The sequence below is a fragment of the Tuber melanosporum genome (genome assembly GCF_000151645.1).
Source record: "Tuber melanosporum whole genome shotgun sequence assembly, scaffold_31, strain Mel28".
NCBI classification, from domain to species: domain Eukaryota; kingdom Fungi; phylum Ascomycota; class Pezizomycetes; order Pezizales; family Tuberaceae; genus Tuber; species Tuber melanosporum.
Window position 1 is genome coordinate 816453 of NW_003298986.1, and position 13802 is coordinate 830254.

The following is a 13802-nucleotide window of genomic DNA, read 5'->3' on the forward strand; positions in this document are numbered from 1 at the left end:
TGTCACCAGACTTGTTATCATAGTGGGGCGCCGGGTCACCCTCCATACCAATCATAGTCTACCGGCCATTGGGCTCCGCTGCCAGTGGTCATATTTGTCAATTTAAGCCTTGCCGAGTGCTTTACGTGGGAGAAAAGAGCTGGTCTACTCGATCCCAGCAAGGTAGCAGACCGCCAGCAGGCACTTCTTGCCAAGGAACCCGGTTTCCCCCCATAAGTTCAACAGCAGGGATCAGCTTCTCGTGAGGGCCCAAGAACGCAGAAAACTCTTCCCTGATCATATCCTAAGCTTAACTAGTTGTCACAAGGCCGAAAATCACCCCGAACACGATTAAACATACCCCTCCCCCCCCCCGGGAAATGTCTCGACGGTTGCTGCCAAAACCTTCTACCAACCCGGGCGACGAAAGACGGTCACTACAGCCTCTAGAGAGGCGGGTGAAGAGGAACTGCGTGGCAAACGCTTGTATGCCGTGTCGGAAGCGGAGGTCCAAGGTTAGTTTCCCGGAACTACGCATGACACGAACGGGTTCCACCACGGCATGGTGACATGGGCTTACACGGGCAGCAAATTGGCAGTGCGATGGAAAGGTACCCTGTGCGTCATGTGTTTCTAGTAACCGCTCCCAGTGCGTGTATGATAAACAAAGTGACGGCCGTCGAGCTGGCACTCTAAAACGACATATCAATGAGCTATCTGAGGACAACAACACCTTCAACTGCATCTTGGGAACGATAAGGAGTGCTCCAGATGAATATGTCCAGCCTATCATCACCCGGCTAAGGTCAAACGAGGACTACACCGACATTGCTAATTTCATACGAGATCACCCCTTCGAGACATCAGAACCTACAACGCCAACAACCTCAACACAACGGGCATCCTCCATAACCCTATCGGCGGACATAGAAATCTCGGAGACTTCGACAGATTACACGGAGTATGCTGAAGGGAGCCAGTTTCTTGAAAATTCCTTCCGCGGGGCGAAGGGAGACATCGCGGGAGAGTATTACTTGCTGAACGTGCAATCATGGACAAATGTGACGGGGGACACCGAATTCATTGGACACCTCCTTTCTCTCTACTTCACATGGGAGCATACTTACTACGCTTTGTTTTCGGAAAAGATATTTCTCGAAGACCTTGTTTGTGGTAGGAAAGAGTTTTGCAGCGAGCTTCTGGTGAACGCTGTCCTCTCACTGGCATGCACGTTTTCTGAAAGGACAGAGGCTCGGGCCAACCCGAGCGACCGGGGGACGCGGGGTGACCACTTTTTCGCTGAAGCACTACGGCTGCTCGATGGGGAGAACATGATAGAAAATATCAGCGTTACGGTTATTCAAGCTCTCGCGGTAATGGGGATTCGTGAAGGGGGGTATTCACGGGATGTGAAGGGATTGATGTACTGTAGCCTGGCATTCCGTCTGGCTTCAGAAAGGGGATTTTGCGAAGGGATGAATGGGGATCCCAGCAACCCCAAGGTTGAAGTTCGAAGGATGACGTATTGGGGGTCATATTGCCTCGACCTGTAAGGAAGCCTTATCCATCGGGGTATTGCCCTTGTCCTGTGATCCGACGCTAAGAATCTGCGGTGTAGGGCGTGGTCGTTCGTTTTAGCACGACTTCCTCAGCTCGAAGGTGAACGGACGCCTCTGCCAATGCCCCTGGCGGGCGATCTAAGAGGCGAGGGGGGAGGGGGGAGCTCGAGTAGTGAAATCCATGCATGGTCCCCCGGCTCCACACTGTTTGACCAGAATTTTAGCCAATTTATAATCTTGTCTGGGATTGTCAAGGACATCACCTTCGCGTTTTACGCACCCAGACAGGTTTTCACTGTGAGGAAGCTCCATGAGCTATATGACCGTTTGAAAGCTTGGAAGGTTGAGCAACCCCTTGAGTTGCAGTTCTCCCCCAGGAACCGAGTGCCGCACTCCCTGTGGCTCCAGTAAGCAATGCTTCCAATCCATCACTCTGAAAAGGTATTTCTAAAGCATCCTGCCATTAGCATGTACCACCGGGCTGCAGTCATCACTCTCTTTCGACCATTCCTGGAGGTGAGGAGTGACAATTTGGTACTCTCTCCCAAGGCAGTCTGCCTTGAGACAGCAAGGGAGCTCCTGGCTATATCCGAGCAATTTCGGAGCTATCACGGTTGGCAAAGGTTCCCGAATACCGTTCCCCACTTTGTCTTCACAGCTTGCCAAACCCTCCTGCTCGATGCACAAAACGAGGCGGACGGCTTAGTTCGAGGCGTCGAAACCTTGCTTGAGATGAGAAATTGCTGGCCTATTGCTGGGCTTATGCTCCTAATGATCTCCATATTCGCCGAGAAATGGGAAGTTGATCTTCCCGCGGAGGTGCGAGAGCACTTGGACAAACTATCTAAAGATCAATTGAGGGTTGCCATGGCCTTTAGCGGTTGGCCACCTGTTCGACTGGAGGAAGAAGCAACTTGGGCTTCTTTTCGGCATTTGTCACTTTCTGATGGTTAAAGATATCAGGAACTTGGAGTTGAGATTTCTATTTGGATTTATTTTTTTCTCCTATTTTTTTATGCTTCTTTCCCTTATTCTACTATTTTCCTCTACTATTTCCCTCTACTATTTCCCCCTTATTTCCTTTTTTTTGTTTCCGTTCACTGGGCGGTTGTGATAGCCCTGGAGTAATATTTTTGGACAATCCATGTTCCCAGCAATGGGCTAAGTATCTGAAATCGCAAATCTCCCGGCCCACTGTCTTTGCTTCCCACTTTTTGGCGTTGGAAATAGGGAATGTAAGTACAGAGGATTGTCGACTGATTGATTTTTTTTGCTTGTACCTTATTGCCGGGATACTGAATTGGAACAGTACATGAAAGCAGGAACCGAATAAGTTAGGGCTTTGTTTGGTGGGGCGAAAAAAAAGAAAAACACTAGGTGTGGTTGCATAATGGGTTGGTTACCACAGGGAAATACGGTACAGATACAGTAACTCGATTTTTCTTTATTCCTTTCTTTTGCTCCCCTACTCTCTCTCTCTCTCTCTCTTGAGTTACTTCTCATCTCTCCTAAAAAGCTTTGAAGTGAATTAATCGATTTACTACCTGCCGGGTCCTATACCGAGAAACAGACCTCAGTCAATTCACTTCTTAAGGGGTTGAAGCAAGTGACGTCAAAATTGGAGGATCTTGGGGCGACTTTCTCAATTGCTGGGTTTTACGTTTATTCGGGGAGAGGGTGGGGGGCAGGCCACAGAAGCGAACAAGCAAGCAGCACCCTCCGAGTGCCGCTCTTGAACTGAAAGTCATATGAGCCACTTTTGAGATTTGTCTCAAGTAGCTTTCAGCTTGGTGCCCTCTCTTTTCCCACCCTTCCTGGTAGTTTTCACTTCATCTACTTGAGTGGGATGCCACATAGAGTAAAGTGTTTCCTAAACGTGCATGAATAACCTCAGAACACACAAGTAGCTTTCCCGAGGGTGGGACTAATTGGGAGTCTACTATTTGGTGAGTGGAGGAGTGATTGATAGGGTAGGTTGGGTAGATTTTCGACCCCCCTTCGTTCTCTCTTCCCCTTCTTCCCCATTCCTCCTCCACCGCCACCAATGGTGATGCTGCTGGGGTGCACCAGGAATTCCTTGAATAATATCATATTTTACAATATACTTGGTTACTCCACATGACGCGACAAAGGGATCATGGCGAGAAAGAGGTCAGTTGGGGTGTGCGTTTCTACATCGCTAGATGTAGATTAAGAGTAGAGTACTTCTATAGAAGGGAGGGTGTTATGGTAAGAAGAGCGCAAAGCCAACTTCTCACTACTACTGCTGCCGTTACTTCTGGGGGCTTGCCTAGTTCTTAGCTCCAGGGTGCATGTCGTGCTCGATGAGACTAGGGACTTTGCGATTTCGCATCCAGAGTCAATCCTGGCGTTCTGGTTGATCTGGAACCGCATTTGCCTTGCGTCCAGAGCCCTTTCCCAAAGTCCCTATTGTACTCGTACAGTACTATCGCACGGCAACTAAAAGGGGTTCATCGATTTGTCTATCATAGAGTTCAGCTGGTATAAATTCTCCGCACCTATGGGGGGGTACTGTAGTATGGGATGGCTTGGTACTAGTAGAAGCGATTGGACAGCTTTCGAAACTGCCAACAAAAGAAAAGTTTCTTAATTTACTGCACTGCATACATGAAAGTCGCAGCACTGGTACTGTACCTTGCTGCACAGTAGAAACTTGGAAAAACTTGGCCTTCTATCGGTATCCTTTCCTGCTCCAGCGAGAACCACCGACGGGAACAGCAAGAACAATAACCTAATATGCCAAAAACGGCTCCCGTATATGTTACTATTGCATTGTACCGTCTGTCTGTGCGTCTGTCTGTGCGTCCGTCCTTTCCTTGTTAGAAAAAAGAGAAAGGAAAACTTGGTCGGGAAGAGTTCGTGATCATCTCGATCTGAGGATTCTCAACCTGCCTGTTCACCATATCCGCCCCCCCGCCCCCCCACCCGCCCAACAGTAGTTCAGGGTTCAAAGGGTAAACTACGGTAATCTAAACCGAATTGGTCCCTTTCATCGATTCCCCCACATTTTTTTTCTTCTTCTTTCCCTCGTTTTCCTTTATGATACGGTATCCTGATCTGATCGCATTTAGAATTTCCCCACTGTTGTCGACAGGGGAGGGAAGGGGAGGGGGCGAGTCCTGCCGGTACGTGTATCACGGCCATCGTATCGTGCGTACGGAGAATTGATGGGGGCGATACCTTCCCAACGTGGGCGAGGCCTTGATTGCCGAAAGCCTTACAAAATACTCGAGTATAAATAAATAAAGAAATAATATAATAAAATCCTTTCACTGAATATCGGACGAATGTTTTTCCCATGGGCAAATTGCAGTGGAAAAGACTATTATCGGTCTTTAAGGTCATTTTTTCCAGATCCCAGGATCGCCATCGCTGTTCCACACAAAAACCCTTCAAGTTAATTTAGTCCGAAAACGGGGGAAGAGCGAGCGCCCGAGTACGGCATTCGAGTACGGCACTCGAGGAGGAGAAGACGGAGAACGGGGTCTGAATCATTATGAACTGGACTGCGTATCACATTCACCCCCAACCATGATATCTATCTAGTATGCAGCTTACTACATAATACAAGCCCTCCCCTTGCCGCCGCATCTTCAGAAGCAAGGAAAAGTCTTTCTGTTACGGTGGATATGGGGGTAAAGATATCCTTCCCTTCCTTGCTTTTGAGAATTACTTTATTATGGCTCGCTATGAAATCATGCCTTGGAGCAGTTAGGTATTGTGACGTCGATTACGGGTAACCTATCGGGGGGCGGAAGGTTCGCACGCAATCCGGACCTGGAAGCCAATGCTGGGATGGGCGGAGATTCGGATGGTTCCAGTTAATACGGTGCTGTGACATTGGACGGATTGTACGGTTCTCTGTTCAGAAGAATGCGCGTGAGCATTGTAGGAAATATCCAGGATTTGGTACCCCACGTCCTAGAGCGGTCTCTGGAGGGTACAGCACCGGTATGGGAGGCAGGTATACAAGTGTTATGCGGTCCGGTCATGTCACGCCCTACGTAAGAACGAGATAGTCTACAAGGCAGAATCGTGCTGTGGAGAGAGGGAAGGGGGGAAAAAGAAAAAGAGAGGGAATTCAGTCACTACCGCACCGCCACCGGTAGATCGAGAATGAAGAGGAAGGAGGAAGGAAAAAAGGAAAAAAAAAAATCTACCATTTCATGTACAAAGGCCTTCATTCCCGCGCGTGGTGCAGCGGGGGCGCACTCTGTCCGCTCGCGCTGATCTTGACAGGAGAGATCCTCAGAGCGTTAAGGTACTTGTACAACCGGCGCCACATCAGGATACGAGCGACGCAAAACCGCAAGATTGGGATCCGGAGATGTCCATTTCGCCTCTTTTTTTTCCCTCCTTATCCCCGGAGGAAAGTTCCGTACTCGGATACTCGAGTAGATAGGATAGGGTATGTATGACATGGGGGCATTCTCGCTTGTCCTGTGGGAGGGTGGGTTTCCATTTGATGCAAGTATCATGACTCTTACTTGAGTACAGTACCGGTACCCGAGTACCCGAACAGGCTTGCTATTACCTGCAAAATGCGTCTTAGATTTTATTTTTCGTTATATATTTCTATGGTTCTTTTTTTTAATAGCCTTTTATTTTTTTTATTTTTTTTCCTGAACACGAGACTATTTGCACAAGCACGTCGGGTGCTTGATCCCGATGGATAGGCGATCCGGATTTCAAGTACAGTAAAGTATTGTACAATACTCGAGCAGAACCTAGAAGCAAATGGTACTGTAGTGTATCCCGGACCCCTTCTCCAGAAGGGAAGAAGATCGGCCACAGGTCTTGGTGACATGCAAGTAATCGCTAATATTCTAGGGGGACATCAGTGGAGTTTTGGGTTGTGGTCAAGGACTTGAGTCCGGGGTCCCCATTATGGTCAGTTGAAGCCATTGACCCAGTGGACCCGACTTAACCGGGACCTCTGGTATCCGACCTGCTGGAGCAAAAAAGGTGCCATAAGTGTCTCTGGAACGATCAAAGGTGTTTACAAGTACACTACCGCGCAGTAGCAAGTATGTACAGTACTCGCACAGTACTCGAGTAGTGTCGGACAATGAGAGTCAACCTCCCAGCCAACCTCTAATATGATCAGCTTCAGACTGCCCTGTCGTAACAACCACAACCTCTAAGTTCAAAAACTTGTGTAAAATTGTTTATTTTATGATTGCCTACTTGAGCGGAGAACGATTTGGGGGGATTTCCACTTGCCATGGTGCTGTGGCGGTTATCTTTGTATGAGAGCTGCCAAATTAACATATGGCAGGCTAACTGTATCTAGTAATATCTTTGCGCCGCCACACATAATGAGGTAATTTATTCGATGATATTTGCTCCTACAGAACCAATATAACCTAAAAAGAAAAATTGTTTGCTTAATAAGCGACTTGAATTAACAATTTTCAGTGCAGTGTCCACCGCTCAATTATCTAACGCAGAGAAAGAGAAGAGAAAAAGCTCCTGTTTTTGTCACGTGCCCGAGAGTTCAGTCCAAAATGAATGAACCCGACATCTCGTCATTCCCAATCACTCGGCCTAGCTAATCTAATCTGATCAATCGCCTACAACGCCTTTTCAAACTTGTAACTTGTAACTACTTCCTGCCGAGTTCTCAACAACAGTATCAGACAATCCACGGATATCCGAGCCCGAACAACATGGCAGGCCAGGCTCCCCCGGATGCCTTAATTGACGGTGGGCATGTTCTCAATCCCCTTGAACCCGCCGGACTTACTGATTGTTATCTCTTTCTCCACCACAGCGCAAAAATCTCTCGAGTACTGGAACAGTGTTGACGCGACACCGAACGGTAACACTCCAACCCCGCCATTGATTGCCGTCCCGGCTGATGTGTTTCTGAACTCTTTGCCGTCATAGGGATGCTCGGAGGCTTCGGATCTGTTTCTCGCGTCGATCTCGTCGGTTCCCGTGTATTTATAGCGAAGCTCAAGCTTCCCGGGACCCCCGCCACGTTGGCGAAACCGAGGGTTGCTGATTGCGGCGCTGGCATCGGGCGCATTACGAAGGGATTTCTGTCTAAGCTGAATAGTGGCAGGGTTTGCGTGGATATCGTTGAACCGGTTAAGAAGTTTACCGATCAGGCGAGTGTCAACTTGAAGGAGGAGATCGACGACGGCCGGGTTGGCGAGATTTACAACGTTGGACTCGAGAATTGGATTCCGGAAGAGGGTGCATACTGGGTGATTTGGAAGTGAGTTTGGCTGCCTGGCTCTATGGAATGACGGCGAGCTTGCGGGAGAGTCTAGAAATATCGGAAGTGTTAATTTCCCCCAGTCAATGGTGTTTAGGGCATTTACAGGACCAGCAACTAGTTGACTATCTGGAACGCTGTAAGGTTGGCATAGTTCCCGGTGGGGTCATTGTCATCAAAGAGAACATAGCCCCAGATCCCGATGACATCTACGATGAGGCGGATAGTAGTGTTATGAGGTATTTTATGAGTTCTCTTCTTCTTTTTCTTAGAGTATTTATCGAGGCGGGCTAACGCGACCGGCAGGACCGATCCTAAGCTACGCACGTTGATCAAACAGGCTGGCCTATGGGTGGTACGGACCGAGGTACAGAGGGGCTTGCCTAAACAACTTTACCAAGTCCGTAGTTATGCACTAAAGCCCTTTTGAGGCTACTTATTAGGATACCCTGGGCGCCCTCTATTTAATGTTGAAGAGGTGCTGGATTGGCATGGAGAGCTTGTCAGATGAAATGAAGCTGTTTCCGTTCGACGGAAAATGTGTTGAGACTGCCTTGGTTAAGAGAATGGTCCTGGGGTAGAAGTTTGGAGCCATAATGTACACTGGTGGATGGATGGGCGCTAGAATGGGGGAAACTAGTCAATCTGTAGAAATGCGATCTAGAAAGGATACGACAGGATCTCAGAGAGAGTGTTTGGGCGGACTACGAAATGACACCTTTGTTTATTTTGTAATTTGGTAGTAAAGTTTTTTTTTTAGATAGTATTGTAGGGAGAATACATCATTTAGTTAACAGCCATAGGCTGGAGAAAGGTCTAACGCTACTTACGAACCGGATGAACCTGGTTTGGATATTTCTCGCCCAGAACTTCCAAGAATGCGCCAACAAGGTGAATACTCCCGGTGACGAGGACCTGGACAGGAGCTTTGAAACTCAGGGCGGTAACAATCCCAATGGCCTCTCCGATGGTTGGAACCACGTGTGAAGCCTTGGTAGCCGGAACTACATTATTCCATGCTTGCGCAAGTTTTTTTTGAACCGAGAGATTTTCCAAGGCTGCAGGATCGGTTCCAGCATTCATGAGATCTAAGTTTTAGTTAGCATTGCGTTTGTGATAGCCATTGATGCGGACTGACCAGCTTTTTGGCCTCTCCCCTTGTAAGTAATGTTAGTGCAAAATATGACTTCGTCAAATATCCTCGAGTTGACCCCTAGAATTTCTTTGAGGGAATTTGCTAGGGCGGTAATCAAGGCATCAGAGTCACGTTTTTGCTGGTTGAATATGAGAACACGTTTTTCAATGCTGTTTCGGCAAATTCGTTTCGTCAGGATCAGCAAATACCTTAAATACCTTCAAGCCAATGTGGGGGATTCTTACCCATCAGCCCTGGCTCCAAACCACTTCCCGCAAACTTCCAGACTCTCTACCGTATGAGCGCCATCGATACACCATTCCATTGCGCCGGTCTTAATAACTTGGCATCTGCCAGGCCAGACGACCTCAGCAAGTCCCTTGACAAACCTCTCCGGCAGTTTCCCATTAATGATTCCAGGGTTCATTCCAAGTAGGGTCAAATGCTCAGCTGCGAGTGCAACCGCAAGAGATGCATTACCATTCATGAATTGTGCTGGAAGACCTAGCTTGACCTCACGCGACCAGATTTGGGGGTGGACGTGGACGACCTCGACCTTGGATCCCTTTTCATCAGCCCTTTTCTGGATAACTGCCATAGCAGCTGATCTCTGTGGAACTGTAAAAGTGCGAGCAGAGGACTTGATAATGCCAGCCTTATGCCAGGCAATCTCCTCAATTGTGTTACCCAGTACGGCAGTGTGGTCAATTCCTAAGCTAGAGATACCGACCACAGTGGGTTTTTGGATAACATTTGTAGAGTCATGCTCGCCACCAATGCCAACCTCGAAGATAGCAGTAGTAACGTTCTCGCACAGATAAGTATGGAAAGCGACTAAAGTGAGGAAGCGGAAATAGACAGGTTTGATAGTTGGATCGCGCCCCTCTGCGACAGCCGACGCTTCAAGTCTATCCCAAACCTCAAAAAAGTACTTTGCGAAAAGCTCTTCCTCGAGCGGGGCCCCATCAATCTGAATACGTTCGCGAACGGCACGGAGGTGTGGGGAGGTATACAATCCAAGCTTGGCAGCTGCACCTCCTAGAGGTTTATATTGAGCTAGAATGGAAGCCGTGAAGGCGCAGGTGGACCCTTTGCCTTTGGTTCCGGCAACGTGAATAATATTGAGCCTATCGAAATCGGAAGGCTAGTGTGTACAGGAATTAGCAGGCACCGAATATGATGAGTTCAAGGGGAGATGTAACCTTGTATCCCAACTGGCGAACGGATTCAACCATTTCAGCCATTGCGGAACTGTTCATTTTCATACCGGATTTCCGAATCTCATCGAGTAGAGCAAAATTAGACTGTAGAGTATTGAGAGCGGCGACGGCACCCTATATCTCATTGTCAGCAGGTGAGGGAAAGGGGAGGCTGAGCAGGACGAAACCTCATAAGTTTTAGGAAATTGGGTGGACGCCATCGTGCGATAAAAGGTAGTAGTGTATTGGCGCTTTTTTAAAAGTGTAGACCTGAGCTGAAAAAAGCGCATACACTGGGTTCCGGTTGAGGTCCAACCTCGGAGAATCCGTCCGAGAGATGGGGAGAAGAAAATCGAGTGAGAGGAAGGAGTGAAGAAAATCGAGTGAGAGAAAGGGACCACGGTGGTGGGGTGGGGGGGTTTTCGTTGCCTTTAGGGTTGCTCGTAGGACCGACGATGTAAATTTCACGGTGGGGGTTGGGGGCAGCTGCGCAAGGGCGACCTCGTGCCAGAAGAGCCTCATTTCTCAGACCGGCGAGTTCCGAGCCCTGTAACTTCTCGGCTCACTTGTGTACCGGTAGTACAAGATCCAACGGTCGTAATGTGAAGCACTCAGCGAAGCCCATTATCCTGTGCGTTCAGGAATATTAAAAAAAAATTGGCTCTAATAAATTCTATTAGAGTATCTTTGCATTAGATAGTAACTAACACATTTTCCGTGTCCATACACTGAGCTGGAACTCGTGACTGCCAAAGCGCACCTTTATAGGTCGATTTCGATTCATCGGTTAGTAGATATGGATAATGAGCTTGAATGCATACTGTGGGTGTCACGATGGTTGGGGTTCTTTGTATCATACTGATAAACTATCATACCATTGAAAAGGATTACAGATATGCCCCCCTGTCCTCGCCCAGGGCTAGCAAGGCATGGAGGTTAACTATTTTGGAAAAAAATACCCTGTTCCATCAGTGCAAAATCTCTGGTGGGTTTTGTGGGTGGTAAAGTGTCATGCACCGGCAGCAAGTTGATGGAGGGAACTTTACAATTCATGAAGCACTCTTTCTGCATATCCTTGCTTGGTAACTTCCCTGCCCCTTAACCCCTTAACGGCCTAGCGCTGTCTTTCCGTAGTTTTTGAACCGGCTATTTTCAGGGGTACCGAGTAATAGATATCACTAGATAATGATAATACCCGGCGTAGGGTAGGGGATGTTTTTTTCCGGTGAGATTGCCTAGAGAAATGTGATGGTATTGTGTCTTATTTCATATCTAATAATATCACCTCGCAATTCATTGAAGGCTTGCGGGACGGGTTCAAGCACCTATATGCAAACTGGAAGGTCTAGGAAACCTTGGATAAGAACGCCTATCGAACGGGTAGGCGTGGGGTTTACGTTTTGGCTTACAGTACACAGCCCTCGAGTTATTTTTTAGCTTTTAAGGCATCGACCGGGAATGGTGGCTGGATCCTGAGGTAATAATGGAAACAAAGGCTTGAACACCAGTATGCAATACCGGTAAAGGAGGCCCAACTTACGGTATCTCCTCTAGAGCATCGGTGTCACGACACCTTTATCGAGGAATCGTCGAACTTGCCAGGAGCCGAGAGGCCGGGTTGGAAATACAAGTATAGTGAAAGTCTTGGGGGAAAATGGTCTTGGTGTCGAGGGACTTGCAATGGCGGCCCCTTGAAGAAGAAATTGGTTGATTACTACTGAGAATACGGGCTATGGAGCCCTGGTATCGTAGCCTCGTTCCCAGGGTCCCACATTCGGCTTTGTTGGAAAAGCAGTGCCCTCCTGCTGTTCCTCCGTTCCTATGCCGAATTTTACGGAATTTTAACTCGAGGGCGAAAAGACTACTTGGCTTCCAGAGGTATGGCGGAGGTCTTCCGGTGGTGCCCGGGCCGATAAACGTTTCTGACCCCGAGGATCTATGGAAAATTTACTTGAATAAGTTATGTTACTATCCTTTTGGGTGGAAGACTGTCTTGATTGTGGTTCAGCCAATACACACGAAGGAATGTACTGTACACATGTACTCTATCCTTAAGCTCATGAATTCATACAAGGGAGCATGGCGCCGGCGCTTGTAGCCCTGCGGTTCACGGGAGGGAATAAAGATGATGGTGTAATTCGTTCTCTTATGGACACCTGGAGTGAGCGCTGAACTTCACACCTGATCACTCGCGTACTGTGGGGGTGTTCTTTCAAAGATTTGAGGGTAACGGATCTCTAACACCTAATAAGGACTCCAGACATCTGAGTTGACTGCCAGACCCAATCCCTTGGACGCCATAACTGGTAATCTCGGTTAGATGATTGTATAGTTCCATTGGATCAAGATATATCTCATTGATCAAGTTGGTCACTTTCTCAGCAGGATATCCCAGTAGGTTTGTATTTATCTCAGTGATTATCATAAGTATTTAGGTGCCGGTCAAGACTTGCAATGAATGGGTCCGGGCTTCGTTGGGATAGCCTGAGATCTTTATTAGGTCTGGTCGGGTTTGTTAGATCGTGGATCTCTCTTCCTTGGGTTGGGCCGGGTTTAGGAGGGGTTCAACCTAGGCTACCTAACAAACCCGATTAATTTTACTCTCTTAATTTTGCATCTTGCAGGAAGGAAGTATCATATGACCATTGCTGTTGCTATGGAAACACTAGCCCGAGCTCAGGGAGCGGGGGAACTCTGTTTGCAAGCAGCAGTAAGGTATCATACCATACAGGAAAGTCAACTAAATCAAGATATTCTATGCGAGACAACTATTCGTAAGACCTTATAACCTTCGTCATCTCGAGCTATCACTCATTTCAAATCTTTCCAAAGTTCAATACATGACACTGGATCCATCGCCAACCTTCCCACTCCCGGCTACCGGTACCCTAGAAATTCCACTCTCCTTCACTCGCAGATCACCAGTTCTCAGACTACACAATTGGCTAGCCACAACTATGAGCCATCCCTCAGGCCCTCAGACAGGCAGTGTTCTATCAAGCCCAAGCCCACTTCCGCATTTTCTCGTATACCATTCTGACGGATTCTGACTGACGATACCCCAAACTCCAATGGCACAGAGAGATACATGGATTGAACTAGAATCTTTTATTAACACTAAATGTGTACCCTTCGCGAAACAGGGGGGGGGAGGGAAAAATATTTTGTTATGATACCATCATCATGGGTATGGGAACACCAAGGCCACCTCCTGGAGAGACAGTTAGGGTAAATGATACTGGGAAGGTCCTTAATCCGGAAAGTAATGGTGGTATGAGCACTAAACATCCGGTTCTCCGCTGAACAGGATAGCTAAAATACACTATAGTTTTACTCTATAAAGTTATTTTATTTTTAAAATACCCATAGGCATGGGTGGTAATACCGAGAGGGCAGAACCTCAATTTTGTGTGTACCATATCATATTTCATGCTAGATTTGTCGAGTATTAGTGAATAATCTTCATTTCCATGCTCAAAATAGTATTAGAATTTAGCTTTTATAATACATGCATATCATAATTCACCTGTTTCTCCCAATTTTTTTTTTTCTATACCCCTCCTTATAAGAAACTAATTCTACCCACAACCACCCCAACTTCCATTTCCCACCATCTCTACCAACTTAGAAATACAATGGCACATATAAGACAAGGGTTCATTCCGGTTGCTGTGCGGGCATACGGA

The 13802-nt window shown here is 47.5% G+C and overlaps 3 protein-coding genes; 2 read left to right on the forward strand and 1 right to left on the reverse strand.

Annotated features, from left to right (window-relative positions):
• Nucleotides 1-359: 359 nt before the first annotated feature.
• On the forward strand, nucleotides 360-2942 carry GSTUM_00007107001 (uncharacterized protein; the record flags this gene model as incomplete). XM_002839163.2 has 5 exons in its annotated part: nucleotides 360-494; nucleotides 579-1528; nucleotides 1598-1945; nucleotides 2006-2773; nucleotides 2848-2942. 4 exons carry the CDS (start codon nucleotides 360-362, stop codon nucleotides 2490-2492), a joined length of 1920 nt encoding a protein of 639 aa, XP_002839209.1. The 3' UTR covers nucleotides 2493-2773; nucleotides 2848-2942.
• A 4233-nt stretch (nucleotides 2943-7175) lies between these two features.
• GSTUM_00007109001 (uncharacterized protein) lies at nucleotides 7176-8437 on the forward strand. XM_002839164.2 has 5 exons: nucleotides 7176-7265; nucleotides 7333-7380; nucleotides 7449-7782; nucleotides 7866-8021; nucleotides 8089-8437. The coding sequence occupies exons 1-5, from the start codon at nucleotides 7229-7231 to the stop codon at nucleotides 8210-8212; spliced, it is 699 nt and encodes a 232-aa protein (XP_002839210.1). The 5' UTR covers nucleotides 7176-7228; the 3' UTR covers nucleotides 8213-8437.
• A 64-nt stretch (nucleotides 8438-8501) lies between these two features.
• On the reverse strand, nucleotides 8502-10541 carry GSTUM_00007110001 (uncharacterized protein). XM_002839165.2 has 5 exons: nucleotides 10305-10541; nucleotides 10120-10251; nucleotides 9163-10061; nucleotides 8921-9087; nucleotides 8502-8870 (listed from the first exon to the last, which is right to left on the reverse strand). Exons 1-5 carry the CDS (start codon nucleotides 10404-10406, stop codon nucleotides 8605-8607), a joined length of 1566 nt encoding a protein of 521 aa, XP_002839211.1. The 5' UTR covers nucleotides 10407-10541; the 3' UTR covers nucleotides 8502-8604.
• Nucleotides 10542-13802: the final 3261 nt, after the last annotated feature.

What these genes read in the sequence shown, in the direction of transcription:
- GSTUM_00007109001 (XM_002839164.2), top strand. Translation starts at nt 7,229, where the DNA reads ATGGCAGGCCAGGCTCCCCCGGATGCCTTAATTGACG. An exon ending in CCCGGATGCCTTAATTGACG is followed by an intron (nt 7,266 to 7,332) that starts GTGGGCATGTTC and finishes TCTCCACCACAG; the next exon opens with CGCAAAAATCTCTCGAGTAC. An exon ending in GCATACTGGGTGATTTGGAA is followed by an intron (nt 7,783 to 7,865) that starts GTGAGTTTGGCT and finishes AATTTCCCCCAG; the next exon opens with TCAATGGTGTTTAGGGCATT.
- GSTUM_00007110001 (XM_002839165.2), bottom strand. Translation starts at nt 10,406, where the DNA reads ATGCGCTTTTTTCAGCTCAGGTCTACACTTTTAAAAAAGCGCCAATAC. An exon ending in TTCGCCAGTTGGGATACAAG is followed by an intron (nt 10,062 to 10,119) that starts GTTACATCTCCC and finishes TGTACACACTAG; the next exon opens with CCTTCCGATTTCGATAGGCT. An exon ending in TTTGGAGCCAGGGCTGATGG is followed by an intron (nt 9,088 to 9,162) that starts GTAAGAATCCCC and finishes TTGCCGAAACAG; the next exon opens with CATTGAAAAACGTGTTCTCA.